The sequence below is a fragment of the Sceloporus occidentalis genome, unplaced genomic scaffold (assembly GCF_023333645.1).
Source record: "Sceloporus occidentalis isolate IW3139 unplaced genomic scaffold, rSceOcc1.0.p SCAF_292, whole genome shotgun sequence".
In the NCBI taxonomy this organism is placed as follows: Eukaryota; Metazoa; Chordata; class Lepidosauria; order Squamata; family Phrynosomatidae; genus Sceloporus; species Sceloporus occidentalis.
In genome coordinates, this window is record NW_028317272.1 from 124401 (window position 1) to 144564 (window position 20164).

General features: G+C 49.6%; 1 protein-coding gene across 1 annotated transcript in view; it reads left to right on the forward strand.

Moving 5' to 3' along the window:
• LOC149275286 (ATP-dependent chromatin remodeler CHD3-like) overlaps positions 1-20164 on the forward strand; it is a 28480-nt gene that overhangs the window by 5127 nt on the left and 3189 nt on the right. Inside the window, exons 3-35 of the mRNA XM_089504818.1 lie at positions 230-366; positions 1036-1200; positions 1315-1436; positions 2288-2520; positions 3050-3168; positions 4269-4398; positions 4894-5078; positions 5530-5760; positions 5880-6083; positions 6207-6412; positions 6811-6942; positions 7162-7261; positions 8854-9045; positions 9245-9445; positions 9553-9690; positions 10054-10175; positions 10313-10486; positions 10959-11100; positions 11239-11370; positions 11551-11668; positions 11819-11943; positions 12056-12287; positions 12775-12944; positions 13900-14077; positions 14184-14249; positions 14337-14422; positions 16010-16143; positions 18583-18727; positions 18825-18990; positions 19127-19251; positions 19409-19547; positions 19732-19812; positions 19984-20136. Of these exons, the coding sequence (XP_089360944.1) occupies positions 230-366; positions 1036-1200; positions 1315-1436; positions 2288-2520; positions 3050-3168; positions 4269-4398; positions 4894-5078; positions 5530-5760; positions 5880-6083; positions 6207-6412; positions 6811-6942; positions 7162-7261; positions 8854-9045; positions 9245-9445; positions 9553-9690; positions 10054-10175; positions 10313-10486; positions 10959-11100; positions 11239-11370; positions 11551-11668; positions 11819-11943; positions 12056-12287; positions 12775-12944; positions 13900-14077; positions 14184-14249; positions 14337-14422; positions 16010-16143; positions 18583-18727; positions 18825-18990; positions 19127-19251; positions 19409-19547; positions 19732-19812; positions 19984-20136 (4983 nt within the window). The remainder of the gene's footprint in view (positions 1-229; positions 367-1035; positions 1201-1314; positions 1437-2287; positions 2521-3049; positions 3169-4268; positions 4399-4893; positions 5079-5529; positions 5761-5879; positions 6084-6206; positions 6413-6810; positions 6943-7161; positions 7262-8853; positions 9046-9244; positions 9446-9552; positions 9691-10053; positions 10176-10312; positions 10487-10958; positions 11101-11238; positions 11371-11550; positions 11669-11818; positions 11944-12055; positions 12288-12774; positions 12945-13899; positions 14078-14183; positions 14250-14336; positions 14423-16009; positions 16144-18582; positions 18728-18824; positions 18991-19126; positions 19252-19408; positions 19548-19731; positions 19813-19983; positions 20137-20164) is intronic.

Sequence of the window (20164 nt, forward strand, 5' to 3'; positions counted from 1 at the left end):
TTACCCAGCAGGGTCTGTCTAGAAGTGTATTAAGAAATGCTCCCTGCTTTCGGTAGAGGGAGCTGGGGTAGCTGGTGTTAGTATATTTTATTTTGGAACCGAGCGTAGAGGGACTGGTAATACATAAAAGGGTACAGGCGGGGGGAACGGCTGCATGGGATCGATCTACCGGCTAACCATCGTGTGATAGTAGATGGCACGTGGTTACGGTCTTGTCATTTCTTTTTAGAACCAGATGATGAAGACGTTTCTCCGGCTCCTTCTCCCTGTGAAATCGTCACGAAGAAAAAGAGAGGACCCAAAAAGAAAGATAAGGACAAGCAGAGGGGGCCGAAAACCATAAAACCACGCAAACGCAAGAAGCCCGTAAGAGTCGCTTTTACCGCCCTTTACCGAGAATAGATTGTAAGCTCACAAGCGCACGACCCGCTTCCCCTTCAGTATCAGTTTGTCATTGTGTGTGTGATTTTAAATGACTCCACTCATTGTAACAGCGCTACGGAATCTGCTGGCGCTATGTAAGTAAATGTAATGGGGCGCCTTAACCCTCTAAAGTGAAACACCCCGCTGAAGGCGACAGTTCCACCCCGTCGTACAGATGCACCAAACTAAAAGCGAGCTCCATCCAGTACTGGACTAGAGAGGCTAAATCGGTCCTGGCCCTTTAAGGCCCGCCCAGGCGGTTTTGGGCACGTGCCCGGCGCGACCGACAGCCAGCCCTGGCCTGCTTCCATCTTATAAAAGTTATGATCCCCTACGACTCTGTATGTTACTTTTCAATGATGTTCCGGTGAGCCTGTCGCGTTTCTTGGTCCCGTCTTAACAGACTGGGCCCCTAAATCCACTTAGGGCAAGGGTGTCCAACCTGCGGCCCTCCAGCTGCTGCAGGACTACATATCCCACACTCCTCTGCCAGCCCCTTAGCTGAAAGAGCATTATGGGAGACGTAGTCCTGCAGCAGCTGGCGGGCCGCAGGTTGGACACCACTGACTTGGCATGTCTCTTTTTTTTTTTTCACTGTCTCTTCTCCCTCAGGACAGCGATGAAGAGCTCCGTTGGGACGAAGGTCTCGGGGAACAGGGTTCCCATGATAGTGACCTCGAGATTGGAGGGAAGAAGAAAAGGAAGAAACACAAAGAAAAGAGAGAGAAAAAAACCAAGAAGAGGAAAAAGGACGAAGAGACGGTAGTGGAGCGCAAGGTACGTGTCCCGAGCTGGTAATCGCAGGGAAGACGGAGGGGAGAGAAGCCTCGTCGTGTACGTGGTTTTGGAACGCACGTTTATGTGAGTGGCCATCTTGGTTCAACCTGGCAGGTGGAACAGAAGTCCTCGGCAGTGCTGCTCGCCAGCTGGGGTTTAGAAGATGTGGATCACGTCTTCACGGATGAAGATTACCACACGCTAACCAACTACAAGGCCTTCAGCCAGTTCATGAGGTGGGTTTGCATCCCATGTTCCTCGTCAGGAGAATTACGGCTTCATCTCCTGTCTTTACTCGGGCAGGAACAGCTGACCCGGTCTAATCACGGGAGGTCTGGCACCTTTTGGCCTGGGGGGGTGGGTAAATCCAAGTGGCCCCCATTGATCCCCACCCCCTGTAACTCACGTGCACTGGCACACACACTCATGCTTACACTAATACACATTCATGCTAACACACACATACACATCCATGCTCACACACTTACCATCCATACACTATACCTTATCCAGGGCCAGCTCAGCCCTTCCTCTGGGAGAAGCCCTTTGTAATGTAAATGAAAAACCCTGCTTGCATGATTACGTTCACAGAAGAGAACGCGTTAGAGCAGCGTTCACAAGCTCGGGCTAGTGCCTTGCTGCAGAATGGGCATTTTGGGCACTCTTAATCTCCAAACAATCAGCACTTTGACTAATTATGCGAACCATACAAGACTCCAAATGAAGCCCTGCCCCGGTTAAATACCCTACGTTATATCAGGCAGTGCACAATGAGGGGCAGCAGGGTTGCTTTCCCTAGGGTCACTGCCCTGGTTTTTACCCCGTTCATTCATTGGCTCATGCAGCCACATTTAACCCCTTCCGGGCATGACTTTCTACAATAAATACCCTTCTGGACAGCTGTGGTCCTGTCTTTTGGATCTTCAGGCGCCTGCTTTTTGCCCATGAAGATGAGCCTTCGGTTGTCCCATCGTTTGGGTCATAATGAAGTCCTTCCGCGCGTTTCCGGATCGCAGCGTAAGAGAGTCGCACTTCCCTTGTGTCGTCTTTTTTTTTCTGTGTTTAAAAAAATGCCGTCCATTTCCAGGCCTCTCATTGCCAAGAAGAACCCCAAGATCCCAATGTCCAAGATGATGACCATTCTAGGTGCCAAGTGGAGGGAATTCAGTGCCAACAACCCTTTCAAGTCATCGCCTGCGGCCGTCGCGGCGGTGGCCGCAGCGGCTGCTGCAGCGGTGGCAGAGCAAGCCGCCGTCCCCGCCACCCCCGCTGCTCCCCAGGCCGCGCCGGTACGCCGAGCAAAAACCAAGGAGGGCAAAGGTGAGTCCGAAGGAAAGTTGACCCCGCGCGTGCCATTCTTCATGATCATGTGATCGGCGAAGCACCTATTCTCAAGGGCCGAAGAAAACCTAGACCTTTGCAAAATGGGCTTTTCCGTAATGGCTATTCCATAGTTATAAGGTTTGAAACTAGGATCTTATTTATTAAGGATGCCTGTAGGGGGGAAACTTGTTCAGAATCCTATTGCCCGTATTTTTTCCCTATCCCAGAGTTAAACATCATTTTCCTCATTGATGCTCTGGGTGTTTGTGCCTGTTTTAAGTGAAAATATATATTTTTTTTCCCTATTGTATGATTATTATTATTACATAATTTTATAATTATTATTATTTATAAAATCGCCAACCATTTACGCCGCGCTTCTCGCAATACATAAATTCGAGGGGTCTGACACGACTAGCATTGACAGACAAATAGTAGCGGGTGCAGTGTTATGCATTATGCTTAGATAAGGGTTTGGGGTCTGGTTTTAACTAAACCGTTTGCAATAACCCAACTTCTCTGTTAGGCCCGGGCCATAAGAAGCAGGGTAAAGGCTCACGGGCCAACGACACGAAGAAGTCTGGGAAAAAGATGGCGCCGCTAAAGATCCGCCTGGGAGGCGTCAAGCGCAAAGCCGCCAGCTCGGTAAGTGATCCTGAAGCGGGCGGCCATTTAGGCCCCGGGTTACCGTTAGAAGAGAACTCCCAGCAGGCGCAGGAGCCGACATCTTGGGAATTTCACGCCGGCGGCTGGAAACAGTGAGTACAACTAGGGGGCAGGGAAGGGGACAAATACACATGGAGGGGTATTTGCGCAGTGGGCAGCGGAGACATTTAAAGGGACCACTCATCTAACATATACGTTAAAGTCCATATGACAGCCTGGGGGGTCCCTTTAATACACAGTCATTATTATGGGGCGAGGGGGGGGGGGCTGTCTGTTTAACTGACGTTTCAAAGTAACAACTGTGAAAGATACAGTTAGCTGCACGCAATCCTACTGTAACCTAAACGAGAAGTGCTGAGGATGCTTGGGGGTCTTTGAATCCTTAAGGAGTGCGTTCCCTAAACCGAGAGGGTAGTGGAGGCAGGGACGCACGCTATCGTGTCTGCGCGCGGGGAAAAGATTCTACCTATATAATATAATTATTTAAGAAGTTACGTTCCATAAAGCAAAAGATGACGTTTTAATTGTAATTGTAGAATATATATATATATATATATATATATACTGTATCTTTCTGGGGACAGACGGTAGCTATTGGGTGAATGAACCCCAAGGTCACGGGAAAAGATGGCGAGAGAGAAAAGACACGGAGACATTAAAGCGTACGATACACACACCAAGGGCCGCAGGTGTAGACAGACACGCGCATGCACATGACTGAGGCTCAAAGGACCAGCCAGGGCAGCTCGTTTATCGCTTATTGCAGTTGGATTCTGCCATCGCTGACGCTTTTATTTACTGAAAAAATATTTTATCAAAATGCATTAAGACCAATGTCGATTTTTTTTTTGGTCATAGTTTATTGATTTATTATCAATTATCATCTATTTTTGTATAACTAATTAACTTATTTATATAATATATTGGGTTGCTTTTTTATTTTTTTTTAAATCCACTATGTAAATTGTAACAGGAAAAAAAAAATCTGGTTTATAAAATCGTTTTTAATATGTTAATAAAAATAAGCAGTTTCCAGGGCATAAACCGACGCGTAATTGTTTTGCGGATTCTCCCCGCAGAGCGAGGATATGGAGCTCGGCGAGGCGTCCGACATGGAGAACTCCAGCGTGCACAGCTCGTCCGCTCCGTCCGACAGCTCTGGGAGGGTAAAGAGGAAGAGGGGGAGACCGGCAGGAAAAAAGAAAAAACGTGAGAAATGGTTATAGAATAATTACACAAATATATACAATATATAGAGAATATGTATAGAACGCAGCTATAGAATGTGATGGCTTTAGCTTGGAAGCCCCGGTAGTGGGGTGGAGGTAAGAGGTGGAAGAGGTGAAAAATAGGATTAAATTATCCTAATTAAATTAAAATATATTTTTTAATGTTTTAAATATATATATATATATTTAAAATATATATGTTATGTTAAATATTAATATTTATATATATTCCTTATCAATTAAATATTATTTATTGATTTATAAAGCGCCATCATGATCGGCAGGACTGTACAATGGGTAAACAGCATATAACAAATAATACAATAGTACATAACAATATTCACTTAGAGAAACAAAAGGTAAGGGGGACCCTGCCCAAAAGAGCTTACAGTCTAGAATAAGTTTGTTTTACTTGTGTCTTGTCTACTTTTAATGGTTTGTTCTGTTTTTTGTTTTTCTTCACGTTTTTCTACAGCTGCCCCGGAGGAGGGTGTATCTGCTGGCGAGGGCTACGAGACAGACCACCAGGACTACTGTGAGGTCTGCCAGCAGGGCGGCGAGATTATCCTGTGCGACACCTGCCCTCGGGCCTATCACCTAGTGTGCCTGGAGCCTGAACTGGAACGTGCCCCCCAGGGCAAGTGGAGCTGCCCTCACTGCGTAAGCCTATATCTGTGGGCAAACAGGGTTAACTGGAACGGGCATGTGTATAGGAGTAATTGAACGGGCATGGATATAGGAGTTATTAAAGGGGCATGTATATAGGGGTTATTGAACAGGCATGTGTATAGGAGTTATTGAATGGGCATGTATATAGGGGTTATTGAATGGGCATGTATATAGGGGTTATTGAATGGGCATGTATATAGGAGTTATTGAATGGGCATGTATATAGGAGTTATTGAATGGGCATGTATATAGGAGTTATTGAATGGGCATGTATATAGGAGTTATTGAATGGGCATGTATATAGGGGTTATTGAATGGGCATGTATATAGGAGTTATTGAATGGGCATGTATATAGGGGTTATTGAATGGGCATGTATATAGGGGTTATTGAACACACACCACCATGTTGTAAGTTAACAGATATCTTGTTTTCCGCGGCAGGAGAAGGAGGGAGTGCAATGGGAGGCAAAGGAGATTGAGGAGGAGGAGATGGAGGAGCGGAGGAGAGAGAGACGCGAAGAGGAAGATGATCACATGGAATTCTGCCGCGTCTGTAAGGACGGAGGGGAACTTTTGTGCTGCGATGCTTGCGTGTCCTCCTACCACATCCACTGCCTGAACCCGCCGCTGCCGGACATACCACACGGCGAGTGGCTCTGCCCACGGTGTACGGTGAGCAACGGAGCTTGAAGACCATTAATGGGGCGCTTGTGTGGTCGGGGGGGATGCTTATCCCCGAAAGACTGAAAGGCACAGACTGGGAAGACGTTCTAATACATTTCTCTTCTCAGTGTCCACGGCTAAAGGGACGGGTCCAGAAGATCCTACACTGGCGCTGGGGGGTGCCTCCAGAAGGAGTAGTCCTTCCTCGCCCTCCTGATGCTGACCCTGACGAGGAGCCGCCCCAGGCCTTGCAGGGGAGGTCAGAGCGCGAGTTCTTTGTGAAGTGGGCAGGGATGTCGTACTGGCATTGCAGCTGGATCACCGAGCTACAGGTCTGTATATTGTGTTAACAAAACTCTATCTTTCTCATTTCTTTCCTCCAGCCCCTAAAGCCTCGTTTATTTTGCTCTCTCCTGGTCTTCACCTCCATCTCTCCCCGTCTGTCTACCTTTTAGCTGGAGATCTTCCACACCGTCATGTACCGCAATTTTCAGCGCAAGAACGACATGGATGATCCTCCACCGTTTGATTACGGTTCAGGGGAGGACGAGGGGAAAAGCGAGAAGAACAAGGACCCCGAATACTCCGACATGGAGGAAAGATTCTACCGATACGGAATCAAGGCTGAGTGGATGTCCATCCAGAGGATCATCAATCACAGGTCTGGACCTGAGGTGGTGATTGGGGAGAGTAGATGGAGAGAAAATGGCGCCAAGCAGGAGACAGGAGAAGTCTTTCTCTCCCTACTGCTGATTTGGTAGTAGGGCAGGATTATGGGGGGGGGCTCGATGAGGTTCTCATGTTTTCCAAAGATAGGGTGTCCATCTGCCATCACAGAAACTACTACTACTTGGGGAACAGGCAGGATTTGGGGATGTGCGTATGGTTGATGTTGGGGTTCTCTAATATGATCTCTGTATAGACTGCTTAATGGAAGGTGAGATTTGGGGTCAAAAGTGGGACGTGGGGTTGTCCTCTCCCCGCTTCCTCTGTATCGTGTGAATTCTATGAAGCGACGGGTGGGATTCAGGGCTGACGCCTCCTCACCTTCTTCTGCAGCTTGGATAAGAAGGGAGTGTACCACTACCTGATAAAGTGGAGAGACTTGTCCTACGATCAGTCCACGTGGGAGGACGATGCCATGAAGTTGCCGGATTATGAATACCACAAACAGATGTACTGGAAACACAGGTACCTCCTCCGTGTTGGGGTGAGAGATGGAGAAGAAGTGTTGACGCCATTCTTATCTAAATGGATCCACGATTATGAGTCAACTTAATTTTTAAATTGTCTTTGTTAAGTATATTCACACTCCCTAATTTTAACAGCGCTACAGAATGTGTTGGTGCTATATAAGTATAATGTGTAATGCTATAATGTAACTAACCTTTGCATTTGGTTCCCTTGCAGGGAGCTGATCATGGGGGACAGTTCTCAATGTCCTGTTAAATACAAGAGGCATCACAAAGGATCATATATGGATGAAGTATCCCGCTCCCCCACCAATGATGTCAGTATACGTAGCGGGTGGCATTGCTGCATTTCTCACGGTGTAGTAGTGTGTGAGGGGGAGGCTGGCACTGCCGCTGTCTGTGCTGTACCTGTGCTGTGTATACATGTCACGGTGTAGTAGTGTGTGAGTGGAGGCTGCCGCTGTCTGCGCTGTATCTGTGCTGTGTATACATGTCACGGTGTAGTAGTGTGTGAGGGGAGGCTGGCACTGCCGCTGTCTGCGCTGTGTATAAATGTCACGGTGTAGTAGTGTGTGAGGGGAGGCTGCCGCTGTCTGCGCTGTATCTGTGCTGTGTATACATGTCACGGTGTAGTAGTGTGTGAGGGGGAGGCTGGCACTGCCGCTGTCTGTGCTGTACCTGTGCTGTGTATACATGTCACCGTGTAGTAGTGTGTGAGTGGAGGCTGCCGCTGTCTGCGCTGTATCTGTGCTGTGTATACATGTCACGGTGTAGTAGTGTGTGAGGGGAGGCTGGCACTGCCGCTGTCAGCGCTGTATCTGTGCTGTGTATACATGTCACGGTGTAGTAGTGTATGAGGGGAAGCTGCCGCTGTCTGCGCTGTATCTGTGCTGTGTATACATGTCACGGTGTAGTAGTAGTGTGTGAGGGGAGGGTGCCGCTGTCTGAGCTGTATCTGTGCTGTGTATACATGTCACGGTGTAGTAGCGTGTGAGGGGGAAGCTGGCACTGCCGCTGTCTGCGCTGTACCTGCGCTGTGTATACATGTCACGGTGTAGTAGTGTGTGAGGGGAGGCTGCCGCTGTCTGTGCTGTATCTGTGCTGTGTATACATGTCACGGTGTAGTAGTGTGTGAGGGGGAGGCTGGCACTGCCGCTGTCTGCGCTGTATCTGTGCTGTGTATACATGTCACGGTGTAGTAGTGTGTGAGGGGGAGGCTGGCACTGCCGCTGTCTGCGCTGTATCTGTGCTGTGTATACATGTCACGGTGTAGTAGTGTGTGAGGGGGAGGCTGCCGCTGTCTGCGCTGTATCTGTGCTGTGTATACATGTCACGGTGTAGTAGTGTGTGAGGGGGAGGCTGGCACTGCCACTGTCTGCGCTGTATCTGTGCTGTGTATACATGTCACGGTGTAGTAGTGTGTGAGGGGGAGGCTGCCGCTGTCTGCGCTGTATCTGTGCTGTGTATACATGTCACGGTGTAGTAGTGTGTGAGGGGAGGCTGGCACTGCCGCTGTCTGCGCTGTATCTGTGCTGTGTATACATGTCACGGTGTAGTAGTGTGTGAGGGGAGGCTGCCGCTGTCTGCGCTGTATCTGTGCTGTGTATACATGTCATGGTGTAGTAGTGTGTGAGGGGAGGCTGCCGCTGTCTGCGCTGTATCTGTGCTGTGTATACATGTCACGGTGTAGTAGTGTGTGAGGGGGAGGCTGGCACTGCCGCTGTCTGCGCTGTATCTGTGCTGTGTATACATGTCACGGTGTAGTAGTGTGTGAGGGGAGGCTGCAGCTGTCTGCGCTGTATCTGTGCTGTGTATACATGTCACGGTGTAGTAGTGTGTGTTAGTAGCGGCTATTAACGTTATCATTCATTCACATTATAAATGTAATCACGTTCTCTCCCCTCCACAGCCTACAGTAAAGTATGAAGCGCAGCCCCAGTTTGTGTCCGCTACGGGGGGCACTCTGCACATGTACCAGCTGGAGGGACTGAACTGGCTGAGATTCTCGTGGGCTCAGGGCACGGACACCATCCTGGCCGACGAAATGGGACTGGGGAAAACTATTCAGACCATAGTATTCCTTTACTGTCTATATAAAGAGGTGAGAGTATGGGGGATAATGACAAATAGAAAACCCATGAATACAGCATTGGAATTCCACGGGTGAGCAAGTGGATCAGATACCCCCCACCCCCACCCTGGGACATTTCCCTCATGAACCTAGTCGCTTTTACTTCTGCAGCTTGCACCCTCGCAGACGGGGCGATACCTTCTCTTGACCCTCTCCCTCTTCTCCGCAGGGTCACACGCGAGGCCCCTTCCTGGTCAGTGCCCCTCTCTCCACCATCATTAACTGGGAGCGGGAGTTCCAGATGTGGGCCCCTGACTTCTACGTGGTGACGTACACCGGAGACAAGGACAGCAGAGCCGTCATCCGAGAGAACGAGTTCTCCTACCAGGATAACGTCATGAAGGGCGGGAAGAAGGCCTTCAAGATGAAGGTTAGATGACGCTAGGAACTCCTATGGGCCCCGCAGATAGGTGGTGGTCATGGCGCAAATATTTTTGTTATTGTGATTTATTGTATTTATTCCCCCCCCCCCCCCAGGCTCAGGCGCAGGTGAAGTTCCACGTGCTCCTCACGTCTTATGAGCTGATAACGATCGATCAAGCGGCTCTGGGGTCCATTCGCTGGGCCTGCCTCGTTGTAGATGAGGCACATCGGCTGAAGAACAACCAGTCAAAGGTACGCCCTCGCTTTTAGGGTCTCGTCCAGCGCCGTAATAATTATTAGCGCTCTGCGTTTAGTAGCCCGAGCCGGTGCAGATTTTTCTATATTTGCCCCAGAAGAGATCCAATGTTTTAGTGGGCCGGTGTTCATGCACGTAAGATGTAGAGTCACGTAAGCCTGGACGGTTTCAGAGGTCCTGTCTTCTAGATGTAAATCATGTAGTCTGTACTGGGTTTAGTGAATCTACCCCAGTGTCGGTATGAGTTATACTATACCTAAAGATGCCACCAGCAGGTGTATGGTTCTAGAGGTTTCAGCGCTACGGAATATGCTGGCGCTATATAAATACATTTTATGGCTGTGTCCTGCGTGTTGCAGTTTTTCCGGGTGCTGAACGGATATCAGATCGATTACAAGCTACTCCTGACGGGAACTCCTCTGCAGAACAACCTAGAGGAACTTTTCCATCTGCTCAACTTTCTAACCCCAGAACGGTTCAAGTACGTCCACCTAAACATTGACAGACCATATAAGAGTCCCCACGAGCATGTCCGTACCGCTTAGACTTCCACACGCCCGCTTCCGCTCCCAACGTGACTTATCTTCTCTCTCTCTCTCTCTCTCTCTCTCGTGGTAGTAATCTAGAAGGGTTCCTGGAAGAATTTGCAGACATTTCCAAAGAGGATCAGATCAAGAAGTTGCACGACCTCCTGGGTCCTCACCTGCTGCGGAGACTCAAGGCCGACGTGTTCAAGAACATGCCGGCCAAGACGGAGCTTATCGTCCGTGTGGAGCTCAGCCCCATGCAGAAGTAAGAGAGAAACCAGGAGACACCAGGGGAGTCGGATGAGTGGGAGAGGACGGTGGTCGGCATATAAGGGAATGATTCTCAGGAGAACTAAGGACATGGATGAGGGAGAGAGGGTGTTGAAGAGATGCAGTGTAGCGGAACCAACCGAACAAAAGGGAGGTTGTGGAAAAAGAGTCTGTTGTACGGGGTACGAGCCTGTTGGGACGTTTAGGAGAAGAGGAGATGGGCATTTTTAATCATAGATGGTACATTGAGGGATTAACTTGAGGGGTCATGACTGGGTGAGGACCTGAGCCCTAGGCCAGACTAAACCCAAAATCTCTGGCCGGCTGCAGGATACAGAATATCGCCGTAGCAATGGAATCAGCCGGAATATTTCCAGTGGTTGCTATGGTGATGAGAGAGCTTTTTCGAAACTTTTGGCCAGACTCCCTTTCCACACGTAAGCTCACCTCAAGCTGTCTCCCGCCAGGAAATATTACAAGTTCATCCTCACGCGTAACTTCGAGGCCCTGAACTCCCGGGGTGGAGGGAACCAGGTCTCTCTGCTCAACATCATGATGGATCTGAAGAAGTGCTGCAACCACCCTTACCTCTTCCCCGTGGCAGCTCTGGTGAGTTTCGGTCAGGAAGCCGGCGTCCGCATAAAGGTCGGCCGTCGCGACGTACTCAGTCTGTTTGGATATTCCGGGCAGACGGTCCTCCTTCTTAACTTCTTACCCTTGGAATCTGTCTTCTTCTCGTCGTCTTAGGAGGGCCCCAAGCTGCCCAGCGGAGCTTACGAAGGAGGATCTCTCATCAAGGCCTCGGGGAAACTGCTTCTCCTGCAGAAGATGCTTCGAAAGCTGAATGAGCAGGGCCATAGGGTGCTCATCTTCTCACAGGTGGCTCCCCAAGCTTTATTCTCTCTGCTCCTTCCTTCTAAAGTTTATTGCCTTCAATTCACTAATGTCACAATTTAACCCAAGTAGTTTACCGATGCGATCTGAGGTGCGATGGATGCATTTCCAGCAAAACCTAGGTTTTGATAAATGAGTATAAAACTCTCTCTCTCTCTCCCTCAGATGACTAAGATGCTGGATCTTCTGGAAGACTTCCTGGATTTCGAGGGGTATAAATATGAGCGGATCGATGGGGGGATAACTGGGAGCCTGAGGCAAGAAGCCATCGACCGATTTAACTGTGAGTCCGTGTCTATGCACCTTGTTCACAAGACCCACAAAACAAATTGCATTAACGGCAATTCTCATCTCCTCTACTCCTTCTCCACCTCCCTGCTTCTCTCTCTCTCCATTATGCATCTCCTCTCCCTCTCGCTTGGCTGTGTTGCAGCACCGGGCGCCCAGCAGTTTTGTTTCCTGCTCTCCACTCGCGCCGGCGGCTTGGGGATTAACCTCGCTACGGCCGACACCGTCATTATTTATGACTCCGACTGGAACCCACACAATGACATCCAGGTACGCATGGATTTACATGGCGACGGGTTTAAGGCTTTGAGTGTCAGCCGTGTGTGAGACGAGTTACTTTGTTACTTTCTTGCCATTGATGTGGATTACTGTCCTCTCCCAGGCTTTCAGCCGCGCTCACAGAATCGGCCAGGCCAACAAGGTGATGATTTACCGCTTTGTGACGAGGGCGTCCGTGGAGGAGAGGATCACTCAGGTGGCCAAGAGGAAGATGATGCTGACCCACCTCGTGGTACGGCCAGGCCTGGGTTCCAAAGCCGGCTCCATGTCCAAACAAGAGCTCGATGACATCCTGAAGTTCGGAACCGAGGAGCTCTTCAAGGACGAGATTGAATGTGAGAGCTGGGGATCGCCGGCTTGATTCGGTTGGAACAATGGGCAAAAATACGGTTCAACAGTGCTGTTCCACCAAGTCTCTCATAGTTCTGTCGAATGCTCAAACCCTTCCCAAAACTAACCAAGTCTTATAAAATGTTATTTTTTTTCCGGGAACACTTAATTGTCACCTGACACAAAAGCAGGTGCTGATAGGCTGTTGACATCTGGGTGCAAAGGATATACAGACTGTGTTGTACGATTGGAGTGCTTTACCGATCCTATGCTACCTTCAGCATGCTGTTGACCTACGGCTTCCATGATGCCCTTGGCTTGCCGAACATCTATATTATGCATGTTCTAGGGTTGCAGAATAGTTTTCCTGCTTCATGCATATTTCATAATTCAGTAGATGTTTTTATCTTCATTTTCTACCAGGGCCTAATTAGTTGAGTTGATTATGAGTGCTGTGGATGTGACTGTTATGTCCGCCATTCTTTTTTCCAGCCGGCGATAACAGGGAAGATGACAGCAGCGTGATCCATTATGACAACGGGGCCATTGCCCGCCTTCTGGACCGTAATCAGGACGAAACGGAGGACACAGAGGTCCAGAACATGAACGAGTACCTCAGCTCCTTCAAGGTGGCTCAGTACGTGGTCCGGGAGGAAGAGAAGGTAAGAGGGAAGCTGATCAGCCCAGTGGAGGTTTCCTTAAATCACTGAAATCTCAGACGTCCTTTTTATCAAAAAGACGTTCCTGCGGTGTTTGTGACGTTCCCAGGATTGGTCATTCTTGGTGTGCGAGTAACTAAGAATCTGGCCAAGGGATCGGTACAAGCCCGTCGGAGACAAATGTTAACCAAATGTGCTTCAGCCAGGCATTCGTCAATCAGAAACTGTACATCAGCTTCTCAATGATTTCATGCCACGCTGCAGATTTATGTCATGAATTATGTGATAAAAACCCATTTCAGATACATTTCTAGTTCTAAAGCGTAAAAGGAACAGTCTGGTCCGTGTTGGAATCTGTCTTTGGTAATCCCTCCCCTGGCTGCAATTAAGCAAGACGTATACTATATATGTATATGTATCCATGTATATTGATGTCAATAGCATATATATATATATATATATAGCACTTTCAAAAGATGGTCAGCACTCCAGGTCTTTAAATTAACAATTTCTCTTTATTCAAAGTCAAGTCGACGTTTCAGTCGTTGCTGACTTTCCTCAGGACACATATGTATACAGTATGAATAGGAGTTCTATTGAGCGCGTGCGACATGTGTACTGAAGTATGCTTCCTGCTTTCAGTAGTGGCAGCCAGGGGGAGGAGCTAACTGAGACAAGTGTCTAACATTCTAACTCCCGTTACTAAAGAATGCTTGTTCCACGGCTCCTATGTCTTTTAGCTACATGTATAGCTTCTGTAATGGTCTACATATGGATTATGGAACAACGAGAATCTGGATTTCTTCCACGTGCAATATGTAGGCAGCTTGACCCTTTTCTGTCTCTCTCTCTCTCTCTCTCTCTCACTCTCTCTCTCTCTCTCTCTCTCTCTCTCACTCTCACTCTCACTCTCTCTCACTCTCACTCTCACTCTCACTCTCACCCCTCTCTCCCCCAGCTGGAAGAGTTGGAGCGGGAGGTCATCAAGCAGGAGGAGAACGTGGATCCGGATTATTGGGAGAAGCTGCTCAGACATCACTACGAACAGCAGCAAGAAGACCTGGCACGGAACCTGGGTAAAGGGAAGAGAGTTCGGAAACAAGTTAATTACAACGATGCCGCGCAGGAGGACCAAGGTGAGTGGTCACTCCGAACACCCACTTCTCCCGTTACCTATCAGAACCCAGGGATAGTAATTCAAGTCATAGAGTTAAAGGCATATAAGCGGGGCGTCTCTTGCAGACAACCAGTCCGAATACTCTGTCGGCTCAGAAGAAGAAGACGAAGATTTTGACGAGAGGGCAGAAGGTGAGATTTACGAGACCCCGTAGTCCGTTGCCCCCCACGCCCCCCGTGGGCTCCTGTAACTCCGTTGTCTCTGTGCTGTTATCGCAGGCCGTAGGCAGTCTCGCCGTCAGCTGCGTAATGAGAAGGACAAACCGCTGCCACCGCTGCTGGCTCGGGTCGGAGGAAACATAGAGGTATGATCTGATACATCTACGCCATTGGTCATGTGGGATCAACTGATTGCTTTTCCTGCCCAACCACGCCACAGTATAAGTTGGTGGTATACAGAGCAAATCTAGTGTTGTCTGAACAGCCAGCTAAAGGCGAGGATGATCAGAGTTGTAGCCCCCGGTGGTTCGGCGCTGGGCTATCAGAATCCAGATACCGATGGCAGGACGCCAACCAGGTTTTATTAATATCCTCAGCACAGCGCTTGGTGCATTATGGGAGTTGTAGTCCCACAACAATAATTTTGTTTTATCCTCGTGTGTTCTTTGGGTAGCTTTCCAAACTTTCCACGCCTTTATTCGCTCCTTTACCACCCCAGATGGACGTTGGATTCCAGAAAATGTCTAATCCTTGTTTTCACGTATTACTGATCACCACTTATAGGGCGACCTTGCTGTATGTGGTGGGGGGGGGGGGAATCGACTACCTAATCAGGTTTACCCCCCCCAGTCCCATAATGCAGAGCGTACTTCATAGAGGAGGGTCGGCAAGACGCAGAGTTTAGATGTGTCGCTCACGCACCCCCCTTACACGTCTGACAGGGAGCCTTTTTGGGGGGGGCTCCGGAAACCATAGTATCCCTTCCAGGGAATAAACTGCACAAACCTTACTTTTGTCTTCTTTAAGGTAAAAAAAAATAAAAAAAAAATGGCATTATTAGGTAAATCTTAGACTTTGGTAACTAATGGCCATTCTCTTTCACCCTCCACCACTACGCCCCATTTGTATTACAGATACAGGGCACGGGGTTCAGGGGGCAGTGGGTATATGAACAGCATTCTTCCTGCCTATTTCTAGAATAAAAATGTAATCGGGGAACGAATCATTAGGCCGTAATTTGGTAAAATGTGAACCTGAAAACACGGAACGGAGCTGGGCGGTTAATATATAGAATTTAATATTATATATAATAAATATATATAATAAAATAAAATTCTGTTAATATATATGTTCTGCTAAGTTATCCCCATCGGCTGCACATCAGCTATACTCTCATGCAGGGCTGCACGTCTCCGGTCCTCGAGGGCCGCGATCGGGCCAAAGTTTTTGGTTCTCCCAGCTACTAAAACTACTTGACTTCGGGAGGGATGCACAGAAGTCCCGGCCTGTTTGTGGCCCTCGAAGGACCGGAGCAGACCTACTGAATGCCGAGGCAGTCGCCGGTCATTCCCCAGATAGTCTGCGGCCAGTGCAGGTTTTGGGAGATTCTCACATCCGTTTAACATGATTGAGAGAATCCTGCGCACATGGAAGGAGATCCTGAAATCTAGCATTATCCGGGGAGCGCAAACGACTATTATATAACTAATATATATATAGCAAAGTGGATGCGCAGCATGCATACTGCATGGGGGAATATATATATATATATATATATATATATATATATATATATATATAGGGTTTGGAAGATTAAAAGTTGAGAAAGCAGATTGAAGGATGATCCAGATCACCAGCGGGGGAAGGAATCAGTCTTTCGTGTGTGTGTTTCCCCACTGGGGGGATGGAATTTAATGGCGCACATTCACCCTTCGTCTTACCTGCATTAACAGGTCCTTGGGTTCAATACAAGGCAGCGCAAGGCTTTCCTGAACGCAGTGATGCGATGGGGGATGCCTCCGCAGGACGCCTTCACCACTCACTGGCTGGTGAGAGACCTGAGGGGCAAGATGGAGAAGGAGTTCAAGTAAGTGCCCCCTCTCCCTTACATACTACAAAGTGATGTGTATACAGCACAGCGGCACTGCCAGCCTCCCCTCACACACTACTACACCGTGACATGTATACACAGCACAGATACAGCGCAGACAGCGGCAGCCTCCCCTCACACACTACTACACCGTGACATGTATACACAGCACAGATACAGCACAGACAGCGGCAGTGCCAGCCTCCCCCTCACACACTACTACACCGTGACATGTATACACAGCACAGATACAGCGCAGACAGCGGCAGTGCCAGCCTCCCTTCACACACTACTACACCGTGACATGTATACACAGCACAGATACAGCACAGACAGCGGCAGCCTCCCCTCACACACTACTACACCGTGACATGTATACACAGCACAGATACAGCGCAGACAGCGGCAGTGCCAGCCTCCCCCTCACACACTACTACACCGTGACATGTATACACAGCACAGATACAGCACAGACAGCGGCAGCCTCCCCTCACACACTACTACACCGTGACATGTATACACAGCACAGATACAGCACAGACAGCGGCAGTGCCAGCCTCCCCCTCACACACTACTACACCGTGACATGTATACACAGCACAGATACAGCGCAGACAGCGGCAGTGCCAGCCTCCCTTCACACACTACTACACCGTGACATGTATACACAGCACAGATACAGCACAGACAGCGGCAGCCTCCCCTCGCACACTACTACACCGTGACATGTATACACAGCACAGATACAGCGCAGACAGCGGCAGCCTCCCCTCACACACTACTACACCGTGACATGTATACACAGCACAGAGACAGCGCAGACAGCGGCAGCCTCCCCTCACACACTACTACACCGTGACATGTATATACAGCGCAGACAGCGGCAGCCTCCCCTCACACACTACTACACCGTGACATGTATATACAGCGCAGACAGCGGCAGTGCCAGCCTCCCCCTCACACACTACTACACCGTGACATGTATACACAGCACAGATACAGCGCAGACAGCGGCAGCCTCCCCTCACACACCACTACTACACCGTGACATGTATACACAGCACAGATACAGCGCAGACAGCGGCAGTGCCAGCCTCCCCCTCACACACTACTACACCGTGACATGTATACACAGCACAGATACAGCGCAGACAGCGACAGCCTCCCCCTCACACACTACTACACCGTGACATGTATACACAGCACAGACAGCGGCAGCCTCCCCTCACACACTACTACACCGTGACATGTATACACAGCGCAGATACAGCACAGACAGCGGCAGTGCCAGCCTCCCCCTCACGCACTACTACACCGTGACATGTATACACAGCACAGATACAGCGCAGACAGCGGCAGTGCCAGCCTCCCCTCACACACTACTACACCGTGACATGTATACACAGCACAGATACAGCACAGACAGCGGCAGTGCCAGCCTCCCCTCACACGCTACTACACCGTGACATGTATACACAGCACAGATACAGCGCAGACAGTGGCAGTGCCAACCTCCCCTCACACACTACTACACCGTGACATGTATACACAGCACAGATACAGCACAGACAGCGGCAGTGCCAGCCTCCCCTCACACACTACTACACCGTGACATGTATACACAGCACAGATACAGCGCAGACAGCGGCAGCCTCCCCTCACACACACACTACTACACCGTGACATGTATACACAGCACAGATACAGCGCAGACAGCGGCAGCCTCCCCTCACACACTACTACACCGTGACATGTATATACAGCGCAGACAGCGGCAGCCTCCACTCACACACTACTACACCGTGACATGTATATACAGCGCAGACAGCAGCTGTCTCCCTTTATCCTCCCATGTGATGACGCTCTTACTCATCTGATGCCCGCTGGATCGGTGTCTGTTTTCCTGGAGAGGGTGAGCGAGTATCCAGCCGTCTCCCTCACGCAGACATACATTACGTGCTGCAGCTGGGTGTGCACATGGGAGCAAACTGAGACGTGTCTGATCCCACCTACCCGATGCAGGACATACGCCCAAGGTCAAGCCTTGACGTCCTATAGACATGGCGGGTTAGGATGCATTGGCATGTCTGATGGGGAACCCTTATTTGCAGGACCATCAACATTAGAGTGCAAGATCCTAGAAGGACTCAGCCGGCCCTGTATAATGTTTACTTAAAGCACATCATCTTCAGGAAATCTCTCTAGGTGAACTATACAGTATACAGGGCTGGCTGGGCATTTCCCGCAGGAGAAGCCTTTTTGCAGAGCATGTAATTGTTATTTTTAGGCTCTTTGGTCACTTTTGGCCTCTCTCACGCTCTGTTAATCTTTACAGTCTTTATGCCTTCTTCTTGTTTTCATAGCTCTCTTTATTACAGTGTCCATCGATCTGCTTTTAAACCACCTCAGTGTCGTCTCCGTCTCTCTGTCTTTTAGAGCGTACGTGTCTCTATTCATGAGACATCTGTGCGAGCCGGGTGCCGACGGCTCGGAGACGTTTGCCGATGGCGTCCCCCGTGAGGGACTTTCCCGCCAGCAGGTTCTGACCCGTATCGGAGTAATGTCTTTGGTCAAGAAAAAGGTACTCGTTACCCACTGGTATCCTAACCGCTGACCCGTGAGGTGGGCTCTCGTACGTGGCGTCCCACCCTTGACCTCTCCCATCGTTTAAATCCCAGATACAGGAGTTCGAACACATCAATGGGCGCTGGAGCATGCCTGAGGTGATGCCTGACCCAAGCCTCGACTCCAAGCTGTCGTCCCGAGCGTCCTCCCCGACTGTGAAGACCTCCACGACAACCCCGGAACCCAGCCTCACCAACACCCCCTGCACGTCAAAACCAGGTGGGAATATCAACGATCCATTAATTATCCCTGAACGGAAGCGGAGACGCGAAGCATGGTTTTTAACGAGACCCTGGTCCTAAAAAGCTTTTTCCGCGTGAAAATGAAAATATGAAAACGTGGTTTTGTATTTTAGCCACGCCGGCTCCCAGCGAGAGGGGTGAGAATGGGGGGACCCCGGGCGATAAAGAAGAGGCAGCGGAGAGCAAAGAGGGGAAAGAAAGTAAAGAAACCGACGTCGACCAAACCGGCGCTGCGAGGGTAAGCCTCACCGAACCCGGGCGGTATGGATCGGTAATACAACAGAGAGAGACTAACAGCCTGTAGTTTCCTCTGCTTATAACAGATGGACTTTAGGACATTTCTATACCCCGATTACCAAAATAATAATAATAATAAAAATAAATCTGTTTTGCAGACCCCGAGTCCTCCCGATACTGTGAAGCCGCCACCAAACGCTGGGCCTGAGATGAGCGACGAGAAACAGAGCGTAGAGCCCCCGGACCTGCCTGCGGGGAAGCCCGAGCCGGATACCCCTGGAACAGAGGAGAAGCCCGGTATGTGCGCTAAGGCTGGGTTTCAACAATTTGTCATTTAAGTATATGATTAAGTATTGTATCAAATATGAACACTTCTGTCTGGCCCTCATGAGCTGGCTCTGGCCAGCCACGTCATAAAGGGCGTGAGAAGATCACGTACAGTTTGGTGTGTGTTTGATATTTTTTTTTTTGCCCCCTACAGTCGCTGATCTTGAGAAACCACTGGATGGCGCCGCTGAGCAAGACCGAGCAGCCGACCGGCAGGAGGGAGACGCACAGCGGGGTGAGTGCGGCTCTGCGAGCCTGACGGCAAACTGTCAACGGGGGAGGGGATCCCGTCCTGCCCCACGGAGGGCGATACAGACTGGGGGGTGCCAGGGGTCTGCCCTTTGGAAGGGACACAGACAGCAGGAGCCGTTCTCACGGCCTCTCACGCCGTTACATTTTCTTTCAGCGACAGAAGAAGGAAAGTCTGAGAAAGAAGCGCTTAAAGACGTAAAGGCAAACCCCCAGAAAGAGGACACAAAGAACAGTAACGGCAGAAAAGAGGAGAGTAAACCAGAGCGGCCTCGTTTCATGTTCAACATTGCGGACGGCGGCTTCACGGGTAAGTGCTGGGTTATACGCAGAGAAAC